The 12693-nt window shown below is 58.4% G+C and overlaps 1 protein-coding gene across 23 annotated transcripts in view; it reads right to left on the reverse strand.

Annotated features, from left to right (window-relative positions):
• Window positions 1–12693, reverse strand: part of MACF1 (microtubule actin crosslinking factor 1) — a 141574-nt gene that overhangs the window by 93112 nt on the left and 35769 nt on the right. For 10 of the 23 annotated variants that reach the window (XM_077189634.1, XM_077189639.1, XM_077189633.1 and 7 more), the window contains 8 exons: window positions 9881–9958; window positions 8426–8518; window positions 2010–2176; window positions 1297–1409; window positions 1098–1204; window positions 604–723; window positions 403–498; window positions 52–179 (listed from right to left, as the gene is read on the reverse strand). In XM_077189634.1, the coding sequence (XP_077045749.1) occupies window positions 52–179; window positions 403–498; window positions 604–723; window positions 1098–1204; window positions 1297–1409; window positions 2010–2176; window positions 8426–8518; window positions 9881–9958 (902 nt within the window). Of the gene's footprint in view, window positions 1–51; window positions 180–402; window positions 499–603; window positions 724–1097; window positions 1205–1296; window positions 1410–2009; window positions 2177–4887; window positions 5958–8425; window positions 8519–9880; window positions 9959–12693 lie in introns of those variants that run through there. The other 13 variants (XM_077189616.1, XM_077189626.1, XM_077189620.1 and 10 more) reach the window with 4 other exon arrangements.

Consider the following 12693-nt stretch of genomic DNA (forward strand, 5'->3'; position numbering starts at 1 on the left):
TTTGGAAGAGGAAGGAGCAGGGGATGTCCCTGCCAGGGGCACAGCACCCACCTCTCCACCGCCGGCCGCAGGAGCTTCTCGCGCTCCAGCATCTCAATGATGAGCTTGCCCCACTCCTCCTCCACATCGTTGGGGTGGTAGCCCTGGGGCAGCTTGATGCGTCCAAATTCAATCCAAACCTGAGGGAAACATCAGCAGAATTGCATTTCTGCTGGGAATTACAGCAAGGGAAGAGGGGCTCTGCCTGCGCTCCTGCAGCGAGCTGCGAGCTGCCTGGTTTATCCTGAGGGGTGTTCCCACTTCTCCACTCCAAAATAAACCTGAATTGAGCACAGTTCAGTCTTGCTGAAAAAGCACAGCATTCCCACCTACCAGCCTCCGGGCAGCCAGGATGATCCTTACCTCTAGCAGTTTGTAGAGCTCCTCTATCTGTCCTTTTTCCTGCTCCTTTGCTGGGATTTCAGTTTCTTTGAAGTGTATGTACTGGTTATAAAGTGCCTGGGATGAGAAAGGCTCATCAGGAACCACCCTGGGGATTGCCACCACCCATCCCTCAGCACTGGACACAGCACACACTGAGGAGAGACCTTGTCCAGGACCTACCTTTAGCTCTACAGGGTTCTGGGGGAAGGATTTGTCTGACATGAGTATCGTGTGCTGCTTGATCCACGAGATGAGGGACTCCACACGGGTCTGGTACTCCAGCCACCTCGAATCCACCTCCTGTGGGGCGAGAGTGTCTTTGCCAGCACTGCTAGTGGGCAAATCACAGGGAACTGAGGTGCTACAGACAAGCTACAGGGTGGATCGTGTGCCAGGGCTTTCCTGCTGTGATGCCATCCCAGGTACAGAGAGGAGGAGGAGGATCCTCCTTGCCAGTTGCTCTCTCCAAGCTCAGCTTTTTTCCTCCAGAGCCTGGGCAGTGCTGCGGCTTTACAGACACCCCAGCAGTTCATAGGGCAGACACCGTAATGGGGTCCTCCTCCCTCTCCTCAGCCCTCTTCCACAGGGAACAGACCCTTCCCCAAACCCTGCCCACAACCCCCAGCTGCCTCCCAAAAGGCTGTCCCAGCCTCCCAGCCCTCAGCAGTGCTTACAATGGCGCTGATCCCTTCTCCTCCCTCGGGGACTTTGGGAAAGGCATCGTAGATTGAAGACACGTAAGTTATCACAGATTTCTCATCTGGAGAGGGAACGTCCACATCTGGCAGGAGAGAATCAGAAAGGCAGTGAGGAAAGGGAGTGGGAAGAGAAGCTGGCATGTCCCTGCACTGGTCTCATGCCCTGGGCCCCCACCTTCAGCATCCAGCAGCCGTGTGACCCCCAGGCGCTCGGCGATCTCAAAGGCCTGCTCCAGGTTCTCCCGGTTGCTCTGGATCTGCACCCTCTCCATGTCCACCAGATCTGGCCTGCAAGACACGCCCCAGAGTCACAACCAGCACCAGGTGGCCAGGGCAGAGCGTCCAGGGTGGGCATCACTGCCGTGGGTGGCTCCCAGGGTTGGTCTGAGCTCCTGTTCCAGGGTGGGGCTCTCCAAGGGGACTGGGCTGCAGCACTTCCCTGGCTCATCCCCCTTGGGAAGGGGGGTTCAGGCTGCAAAGAAAAACCTCTTGGTGCCAGCTGGGGAAGAAGGAATCAAGAGAGGATTAACTGCTGCTTGGGAGACCTCCAAGATCCTTGGATAAAAGCATGGATGGAAGTGCTGCTGTTCATGGAGAGCAAAAGGGCAGCACTGCAACACTCAAGAGTTTTAAAGCTTTTCATTTCTGCCTCTCTCCCCAACCTCAACAAGATTTTTTTTCCCTGATGTATCTTTTGCTCATTCCAAGCATCCCCCCCTCCACAGCTACCTGGCAGAAGAGAGAATTCCAGGTATAAAAGACATTCCTCCCTGCCACATCTCCAAGCAATCCAGCCCATCACTGACCACAGTGGTGGGCAGAGGCCCCTGGGAGATCCTCATCCCTTCTCCCACCCTCATGACACTCCCACTGCTGCTTCCTGCCTACCTGTATCTGTGGATGAGGGCGTTGAACATCTTGCCATCGCTCCAGCAGGAGGAGAAGTTGGTGCACTTCAGCCCGATGTAACCTGCTGTCACCTTCTGTGTCCACAGCAGGAGCTTCTCCTTGGCTGACATATCCCCCAGCTCCCCACTGATGTAGATGTCAGAGATCTGTAAGGAAGCAGCACAGCCATGGGAGGATGCAGGAGCAGGGAAACCTCCACCAGGCACATCCAGTTCCTGTGAACTTGCCCCAGACCTGGCTACCAGAAAGGGCAGGAGGCAACTTGTGGTCACCGTGGGGAGAGGGGACCCTGTGGCCAAGGAACTTGGGAAGGGATCACAGGATCTGCACGGTGTGGTTTGGGCAGGCTGGAGATCCAAACAGGCAGAGCCAGACATTCTCTAAGCCCATTTCACAGGGCCACCAGGTGCTGCTTGGCCACACAGCCCAGCCCAGGCGGGACCCGAGCTGACACCACCAAACCCCAGCTCCCAACAACCACCAGAGCCACTCCCTCTGCACCATCCCTGTCCCCACAGACAGGGACACACCTCACTGGGAACACAATGTCCTGGAGAGAGGAGGCTCCAGGCAGGTCCCTTCCTGCCTCTCCCTGCTCCAAACACACCGTGCACCCTCCTGTACCCTCACTGCTCCTGCCCAGCACCCTCAGACACCCGGGGCTCCTGGAATGGTCTCTGCCACCCAGCAGCACCCAGGGTGGGCAAGGAGAAGGGATCACCACCAATATCTCTTGTTGGGGCTGCAGGTGTGGCAGGGGAGCTCCACCTGGAGCACCCTGATATAAAAAAAAAAAAAAACAACTTAACAAGCAGGAAAACACTTGGAGAGGACACAGGTTTCTCCTTAACTTCCAGCCATGGAGCAGCTCCACGTTGGAGCAGCACCCAGGGTGGGGCAATGAGAAGGGACCACCACCAATATCTCTTGCTGGGGCTGCAGGTGTGGCAGGGGAGCTCCACCTGGAGCAGCCTGTTGTAAAAAGCACCAACTTAAGAAGCGGGAAAACACCTGGAGAGGAACTCTCTGACCTCCAGCCATGGAGCAGCTCCACATTGGGGGAAAAGAGAAGGAAGGGGAGAAGGATGTGACACCCCCCCTCTGCCTGGCTGGTGGCAGGGGGTGCTGTGACCCAGTTCCCAACAAAAGACGGCGACAGTCACGGACCCCTCAGACAGGACTGGCTGCGAATCCCAGACTGGCACGTGACACCACGCACGTGTCCCTGCATGCCAGCAAATTCCCGACTGGCACGGCTTCCTCCTCACCCTCCCCTCCCCAGCTCCCCACTCAGTACAATTACCTCCCCTTAATTAAGGGGAGGACAAAGGGGAGGGTGGGAGCCGCTCGGATTTAGCAGGGTGCCCACGGAAAGGCAACGCCGGCTGTTTGCTTCCCGGATTCCTCCTCTCGGCATAGCAGGAGCAGGTGTGCCAGCACCCAGCCCTGAAAACACCCAAATCCCTCCCCAAAACACGCTCAGCTGGGTGCTGGCAGCGCTCGGGGCTGTCAGACATCCCTGAGCAGGCAGGAGACAGGGACCTGCGGGATTAGCGTCTGTCCCGCCCCGCCGGTGTCATTGGTATGCTGCAGCTCACCTCCCTCTCCAGCCTGACATGCTCATCACACATAAAACTGCTCTTTGTCAGCTGCTGCCACGCTGCTGGAGCTGCCTTTAACTCCTCCAGCCCCGGGGCTGCCTTTCCCCAGGGGTGTCGAGAACGGGCACCTGGTGGCAGAGCTGGGATGGGGATGGATGGGATCAGGTGCTGGGTGAGCAGCAGGATGGGACCCTCCACGCCTCCAGGGAGGACCCACAAAGCTCCCTCTGCTCAGCACCCCTTTATTAATTACCTGATGGCTCTTAATTAAGAGCAGAATGAACCCTACTGTGAACCCACCCACCAGCTGTGCCCCACCCAGGGCTCTCCAGCAGTGCTGCCCATCCAGGAGCACCTCACAGCACCCTGATCTGATAAATCTTTTATTTTTAATCCCTGACACAGCACTGGGGGTCTCCAAGCACTGGGCCCGTTCCCTGAGAGCATCCTTGAGGGAAACTCTCCCAGAGATGTGCTTATGGAGGTGCAGGGTGTGGCACCAGCTCCACCCTCCTTTCTTCACATGTCTGTGACAGGACAAAGATTTAGGGAGGCACCAGCAAGAAAAGAGAGTGGAAACTCGCAGGACTTGGGGCCAAACCCTTCCAGCAACAGCTTTGTGCATCAAGCAACTGGTGGCAGGATGCTGAAGGCCACATGGTGGCTGTGACAGTGGTCCCAACCTAACAAAGGCATCAGGGCCACAGCCCCTTGGACCACACACTTGTCCTGGGGCATTCACAGCTTGACCAGACCCAAGGGCACCTTTGCCCCACGCTGTCACCCCCAAAACAGTGACCAGCAAGCAGCAACAGGCTCTGAAACACAGCACCAATCCCTCCTATTCCTCCTGGAGACCCCTCAGAGCAGGCAGAGCCCCCACATCTCCATGCTCATCCTGCTGCCATCCATCCTGCACGGGCAGCAGGAAGGGGACACCCCAAATTCACACCCTGAGGGCACGAGTGGCAGTGGTGACAGCAGCCACCAGCCGCACCCACGGGATCCAGGAGCTGTCACTCCCGGCCTGCCTGTGCCAGCAGCAGGGGACAGGACAGCTCAGCCCCCAAGGGACACTTTCCCAGTGGAGATGCTGCAGGGGAAAAGCCTCAGGAGCTTTCTGCCCCTGCCACAGCACGAGACTGTCCCGTTGCCGAAATGACCATACCCAGGAGCCACCAAGATCTGGGGATCCCTGAGCCAGGTCCCCCCCACCCCGCTCCGGAAAGGGGGCTTGGGCACACTCACACACTGACCATTGCTCCGGCTGTCCCCGAGCTCCCCCTGCAAGCCCGGCCCTCCAGAGCGAGCCTGAGGCCACCATCGGAGGGTGACACCGTGGTCCCACCAGCTCCTGTGCCCTTGGCCGGCCGCTCGCTGCCGTACCCCGAGGAGCTCCGGGCCGCGCTGCCGCTGAAGGAGGAGGGGCTGCGGGAAGCCGCCAGCCCGGCACCGTCTCCCTCCGAGGGCAGCCCCGAGCTTCTCCCCACGCTGGGGTTTTCCAGCTGATCCACCATGGGGGACGGCGTGGACAGCTCGGACACGGTGCCCGGCTCTGCGGCGGAGGAGCAGGTCCAGGCGGCGCCGGAGCTGGGATCATCGCTGCCTCCTTTCCCCCACGCATCCCTGGCCGCCGGTTCCTGGCCGGGCACGGCGCTGGCCGGGGACAGGAGTGTCCCAGCACGGCCATCGGTCCCTGCGCGCAGCGGCAGCAGCACGGCCCGGCAGCTGCCGCTCCTCTGCAGCTCGACCAGGCGGCTCACCGCCTTCTCGCAGTCCCTCTCGGCCGGGTTCTCCAGCAGGCGGGCGATGACGGTGGTGCCTTCCTCCCGGGCAGCTCCCGCCACACCCGGCCGCTGCGGCTCCAGCACCAGGCGCGCTTTCTGCAGCTCGCCCTGGAAGCGCTCCTTCACCTGCACGATGATGCCGGGGTGCAGCGACCCCGCATCGGGGTCCCGGCTGCCGGAGGGCTCCTCCTCTCCTCCCTCCTGCCCTGGGGATGCCTTCGATTTGAGCGCCTCATCCTCATCCCCGGCCACCTCCAGCGCCGGCGGCTCCTCCTGCGGGGCTGCCTCGGGCATCGCTCTCCTCTTCCCTCTCCGCCTCCGTTTGAAGCGCACCCTTTTTTTGGGAGACAGCGGTGCCTTCCCCACAGCTTTTTCCTTCTGCTCTTTAACGCAGCCCAGCGAATTCCCCATCTCCTCCTGCTCGGTGCCGGCAGGAAGGCAGCTGAGCGAGTCGCCGGCTCCCGAATAAATCCCAACCCGGGCTTCATCGGATCAAACGCGGCGTTCCACCGAGTGCCCCTTGTCGCCGTCCCCTCCCGCCAGCCCTGCCGCCACCGCCGCCGCTCCAGACAGCCATCTTACAGCCTGGGCGCTGCGAGAAGACAAATTCAAAGCATCTCACTGCAGTTCAGAAATCACTTGACCTAAAAGCAGAGGGAGCGGGGATTGGCTGCGGCGTCCTTCTCTCCAAATATGAGGTAATTGGAGCACGGCCCTTGCCAACACAAACAGGGGAGCAGGAATCAGGCGGCGGAGCGAGGAGGGGAGAGCGGGAGAGGGTGGGGAAGACGGGGATAAAACACAGAACCTAAGGAAGGTTGGCAAAGGTAGAATAAAGGAAGGGGTGGGAGAGAAATGGGAAGGGAAAAAAAAAAAAAAAAAAAGCAGGGAGGAGTCAGAGTGACTCTGCATGCTCGCCAGCCGGCTCCGCAGGGCTGCTTCTCTCCAGTTCGGAAGGTTTGCTCCTTCATTCTTCATTCTTAATTCCGGGAGCCCCAAAAGCCCAACTCGTGTGCTCACTGTGCTGCCAGGCTCACCCAGTTTGGGGCGCAGAGGTGCCCCGGGGACCCAGCATCGCTCCAGGGAGCTGCAGCCAGAGGGTCCCAGCAGGAACGGGAGGGTGATGCTGCCCAGCCCAGTCTGGCCCCAGTCCTGCCTCTCTCCTGTGGTTCCTGCCCCAAACGCCTCCCAGGGCAGGGGTTTGAGGGGCATGGAGCACCCCAGCTCTGCCTGCCAGCTCAGAGGGACCAGGGTAGGGTAACACGCACCAAAAGTGGGGGTGAGACAAAAATTGGGGAGCAGGGGGCATAAAGATGGGGGGACTGAGCTCAGCCCCAGGAAGCAGGGAAACATTCAATGAGGAAATGCTCAATGAGGAAATGCTCAACAGGGAGCAATCCAGAAGATGACTAAGGGAAACCAGTGAGCACAAGAGCTCTCAGGACATGAGGAAAAGCCCCCAGGGCACCAAGGCACCCTCCTCATCTTCACCACGCCAGAGCTGGCAGAGCCTGAGCTCCACAGCAGCACCATCCCATCCCCAAACCTCCTCTCTGGGGCTCTCCCAGCCGCCTGCCCCCAGGCAGCAGCACTGGGACACTAAGGGAGATTAAGAGGTTCACAATGGAGCTACAACCCCAGAAAAAATCCCGTTAGTGCAGCGGGAGCAGGACACACAGGCTCGCAGCACCCGCCCCGCTCCCGTGTCACCCTCGCCTGGGTGGCAGTGTCCCCTCCCAGCCAGGCACGGAGGGCACCCAGGACCTCCTGATGTCCCTCTCCTGCAACAGAGGATGCACCAGGGCTGGTTGGCCACAAGGACAGCGGGGACAAGATGCCACAGCCAGGGCCCCACGGAGGAGATGACAGTGACTCATCAGCATCCAGAGCCTGACCCCTGGGAAGAGCCTCGTCAGCAGCCCCACACCCAGCTCAGCCCCAGGCTGCCACCAAAAGCCTCTCCCTGAGGCACTGCCCAGCCTCCAAAACATACAATCTTCCAGTGCAATCTTCCTTAAGAGTCTCACAGCCAGCACGAGTCCTGTCTGGAGGATGCCAGCAGGGATAAGGCAGGGAGCTGGGATACAGCAAATCCTACAGAGCTGATGCCACATGGCCAACGAGCTGCTGACAGCAGCACTGCCCAGCAAACCCCAAATGCCAACTCAATGATGGGCACACATCACCTCCTGAGGCCATCAAACCCCAAATGCCAACTCAGTGATGGGCACACGTCACCCCCTGAGGCCATCAAACCCCAAATGCCAACTCAGTGATGGGCCCACATCACCTCCTGAGGCCATCAAACCCCAAATGCCAACTCAGTGATGGGCCCACATCACCTCCTGAGGCCATCAAACCCCAAATGCCAACTCAGTGATGGGCCCACATCACCTCCTGAGGCCATCAAACCCCAAATGCCAACTCACTGATGGGCACACATCACCTTCCTGAGGCCAGCAAACCCCAAATGCCAACTCACTGATGGGCACACATCACCCCTCTGAGGCCATCAGGGCTACAATTGGATAATTTGAAGCTACTGAAGACCCAAAACTCTGCTTTTCCAACAGCATCTCTAACACACAATTGCTGGAGACAGTCCCAGGTCACTTCTGCCATGCCTGTGCTGTCACCCAGCTGACACATTCCATCCCAGTGAAAAGTTCTGTGGCTGCACTGACCACCCAAAGGGCCAGGAGTGCCTTGGGATAAAAGCCCTGGCCCCTTCCAAATTTGCTCTTCCCCTCCAGAGACTCCAGCTGAGCAAACAGGCACGGCCAACAACCCCGGGAGGCCACGGCACACAACCCATCATTAATGATTTCATTATGCAAATGACGAGGGGAGGCTGCTGCTGTTCTCCCAGCATGGTCTCCATGACACTGCCACGAACCTCCAGACCCATCCATGTGCTGACATCTCCATGGAAAATGCAGAAAAACAAGGATTCCATAGCTCCTGATGCCTGCCCCGCGCCCTCCAGCAAGAAAATCCCATGTCCTACCTGGAAGTGGAGGATGATGGTCCAGATGAGCCCCAGGGTGAGCTTGGGGTTGCCATCTGTGATGTCATCATTGCGGATATTCACCAGTTTCACCTGGGAAAAAAAGGCAAACGGGGTTAAAGCTTCCCATCAGCCTCACCCGGAGAGCAGGGGGACACGGCCCCACCACGCTGTCCCCAGGGCCACCCCTGGCACTCCAGTGAGGAACAGGCACACAGCAAGATCCCAGGGCTTCCCAAAGAGGCAGGGATGCCACCTCATCTCCTGGCTTGGGGAGGATTTTTCCATGTCTCCAGCACTCTCCATCCTGAAGTGCTTTCCCAGCACTTAATGGCTTTACTTCAGCTCACAGAGCAGAGTCCCCAGAGCCCTGAGCACTGGTGCATAATTGAACAGCTACAGAGCACAGAGAGTGGGCAAAAAGGGGATGACCAAGCTTTAACTCCAGCCTGGGCTCAAAACCCAGCTCTAATGAAGGCAGGAACACCCTCACTCCTCCCCTGGGGGAGTCTCCTCTCCCCAGCACTCCAGGGACCCCACGGATCATTCCCTGGCAGGAGTTCTGGGCTAAGATCCCAGCAAGGCCACCACACTTCAAAGGAAAAAGCTGTTTCATCCAAGTGGAGAAACAAGTTCCCCAGAGCCCTTGGCAAAATGTCTCTATCAAGAAGCTGAGGAGGAGGAGGAGGAGGAGGAGGGGGGCTGGAAGCAGCTCGCCCTCCCTGGAGTAGGGAATGTGCTCAAATTTATTCCCTGCCCTCAGGCCAGCAGTGAAGGAGAAAAGTCTCTGCTTCAGCATGAACTGGTACCATTTATCATCATCATCATCATCATCACCTTGGCATATCTGGGAGCATCACGGTGGGGAGGACCTGGCCCAACAGGCAGAACAGGACACCCAGCCCCTGGGGCTGTGGGGGTTCCACCTGCAGAGCCAGCAAGTCTCGGGATGCATCCCATTGCTCTGCCCAGGGCTGTGCAGCTCCCAAAAGCCTGGTGGAGAGAGCCTGTCCTCCAGAAACGGGGGGATAATAAGTCCATGCTGATCTCCAGAGGAGTGCCAGCCCCGAGGCCAAGGCTGTGTGGGCTGGGCAGAGCCAGCTGCCACATGTCCCCAGAAATTGGTGGGAAGGCCCGGACGTGCCACAGCCACCCATCCCCACAGCAGGGATGCCCCAGGGGAGCCTTTCTGGGGTGCAGAAGTGACTTTTGCCAGCCCCTTCTCAGAGCTGGGGTCAGGTCCCTTTTCCACAGTGGGTTTTGTGTGCAGGGGTGGTTTCCAGAGGCACAACAGCCACAGGGAAAATCCCCCTGCAATCCATCCTCTCCATCAGCGCCGCAGAGACGGGCACACCCCAGCACAGGCTGCTCCTCCGCTCCTTCCAAAGCCTCAGACAAGACAAAGGATGCACAGAACCACCCAGCTCTGCTGGATGAGCTTTTATCAGCCCTCACCTGTCGCTGCTTCAGGAAATCCAGGGCAATCTGCACGTTCTGCAGGCGGTGGAAGCGCATCCGCCCCTTCTCACGCGGCTGCAAGACACAAGGCAGCACTTTTAGGTCAGGCTGCTGGTGGGGCCGGGCTGGCAGCACCCCACATGCACAGTGACACCCCTGGGAGCTGTCAGCGTGCTGCTGTGACCCCCTGTGCCCCCCACCACGTCCTGCTCTGCCTTGTTCTGGAGGAAATGAGGTCATTGCTGTGCACAGTCCTGCTGGAAGAAGGTTAAAATGCCCTGCTGGGAGATGGAGGTGGGAAGGTGCTGAGATCCAGACCTCTGCTGAGGCCCTGAGGGGCTGTGTCCAGGCCTGGCTCAACCTCTGAGATCCCAGGGCAGGAACTTGCACAGCTCATGGACAGCCAGACCAGCTGGGAAGAGGGTTCAGCAAAGAACTCGAACAGGAACAGAGTTCAGTTTGTCCAGGTGGAAGAAGAGGCAGGACAGGGGGACTCCTCAGGACAGGGGGACTCAGGACAGGGGGACTCAGGACTGCAGGTCCCCACTGATGGCAGAGGAACCCTGAGCTCAGCACCAGCCCCTGCAGCTCTTCCCACACATGGCAGGGGCTGCTGCTCCAGGTACCTCTGAACCCCTTGGGAAGGGGCACAAGGGACACCCTGGGCCTTGCCCATCTCTGCTGAAATTGAGGGATTTCCAGAAGTTTCCATCAGCTGAGCCACGGCCAGGGAAAGGGGATGGGAGGCTTTGAATCAGCAGGAGCAGGAGGAACAACACCCAAAACCAAATCCCAGCCTCAAGATGAGGAATCACCAGGATGTTCATGGAATCACAGGAGCTTTGGGTTGGAAGGGACCTTAAAGACCATCTGATTCCAGCCATGGTGGGGGGACAGAGCCCACAGCCACGTTCTGAACTGCTGGGACACCCCAAGGGCTCTGAGTCACCCTCCTGTTCCAGCCTGAAGGGAAGAGCTGTCCCAGCAGGGAAGAGTTGTATTTGCAAGGGGTAAAGCTGTCCCTGAAAAAGGAAAATCTGCCCCTGCAAGGGGAAAATCTGTCCCTGCCAAGGGAAAATCTGCCCCTGCCAAGGGTAAAGCTGTCCCTGCCAAGGGAAAATCTGCCCCTGAATGGGGAAAATCTGCCCCTGCCAAGGGAAAATCTGCCCCTGCCAAGGGAAAATCTGCCCCTGCAAGGCGAAAATCTGTCCCTGCAAGGCGAAAATCTGTCCCTGCATGGGGAAAATGTGCCCCTGCAAGGGGAAAATCTGTCCCTGCATGGGAAAAATCTGCCCCTGCCAAGGGAAAATCTGTCCCTGCCAAGGGAAAGACCTGTCCCTGCAAGGGGAACACCTCCAGGGCTGCAGGGGACCATCAGGAAGGTGCCACAGCCCCTCCTGCAGCACTCCAGGGAGGTGACAGTGCACAAGGGCATTGTCACCCCAAGCACAAGGGCTGATGAACACCTCAGGGCACATTCTGGGCTCTGACCCTCAGCTGGGGCTGTGCTGTGCTCGCTCCCACCCCAGTCCCATGCAGGATCCCAGAAGGTGCCCGTGCCCAGAGCCTGCCCATGCAGTGCCAGGTGTGCAGCCCTCACACGGCCCCGAGCAGCGTGCAGGACCTGTCCCTGTCCCCTCCCGCCCCGTGGAGGGGACACATGCTGTCACAGCAGGTGGGTGGCGTGTCCTGCCTGCAGGCTGACCCCGCAGTGCACACACAGAGCCCAGGAGCACATCCCTGCCCCAGCAGAGCCCCCAGGGCTGGGTTTTATCCCAAACCCCCGCTGGGATGGCACTGGATGATCTGGTGGCACTGCCAGGGAGCTGCTGCTGTGGCCAGGGGCAGGCTCAACCTACTTCTTCATCATCATCATCTTCCTCCTCCTCGCTGCTCGCACGGCACCAGGCTGGTGCTGTCACCAGGCGAAGGCTCCACTGAGCTGGTGGCTCTACAGGCTAAGGAGGATGGGGAGGGTGGCACACAGGGCAGGGACACAGAATGGAAACCAAAATGTGACACCCAGGCATGAGAAAAAAAAACGAAAAGAAAAAAGACAGCAACAGGAGAAACTCCCAGAAACAAAAAATAAAAGATGGCAACAGCACAGGGTGAGGGTGGCTGAGTCTCCAGCACGCCCTGGGTTCCAACGCTGGAATTTCCTCCTGATTTTGGAAGCTGAGGAGCTGGAAGCTGTCTGGATCACAAGTGGAGTGATCCAAGTTTGCAGCCCCCGCAAAATCGGATTTGGCGTCTCCGGAGGGTGCGGAGGGAGGTAGGAGATCTTTGCCCAGATCCTATTTTTGGGGGAAACTAAAATAATTCCTGCTGTGCTACGGCAATGGGGATCTTCCCAGAGCTGAGGGAATGTGTCAGTCAGAGAGGGAAGAGGAGGAGGAGGAGGAGGAGGAGGAAGGAGGGGGAACTCTACGATGCTCCAGGCACCAGTGACTGCTACAAACCCAGGAGCTGAGCACGAGGCAGGAGCGTCACATCTGAGATAAACTGCTGGGCACGCTGCCACAGAAGCAGTTTTTTGGTTAAATTCTGCTGTTTTCCATGATTTTAAATACGGAGCCGCATCTGGAAGGTGAAGGTGTGTAAAACTTGGCAAGAAGAGGGCTTTGCCCAAGGCACCATAATCAGATGAGAAACCAGCCTGGGGAACAGGGGGTTTGAGTAAAAAGAAATAAATAAAAAATACAGTGAAAAATATAATAGTAAATAATAAAATTCACGATAATAAAAGAAGCAATGACAGACATTTGAAACTGAAACCATGGGGTAAGAAAAGACAGCTGATGGCTGGG

Source organism: Agelaius phoeniceus, chromosome 22 (genome assembly GCF_051311805.1).
Source record: "Agelaius phoeniceus isolate bAgePho1 chromosome 22, bAgePho1.hap1, whole genome shotgun sequence".
NCBI lineage: Eukaryota > Metazoa > Chordata > Aves > Passeriformes > Icteridae > Agelaius > Agelaius phoeniceus.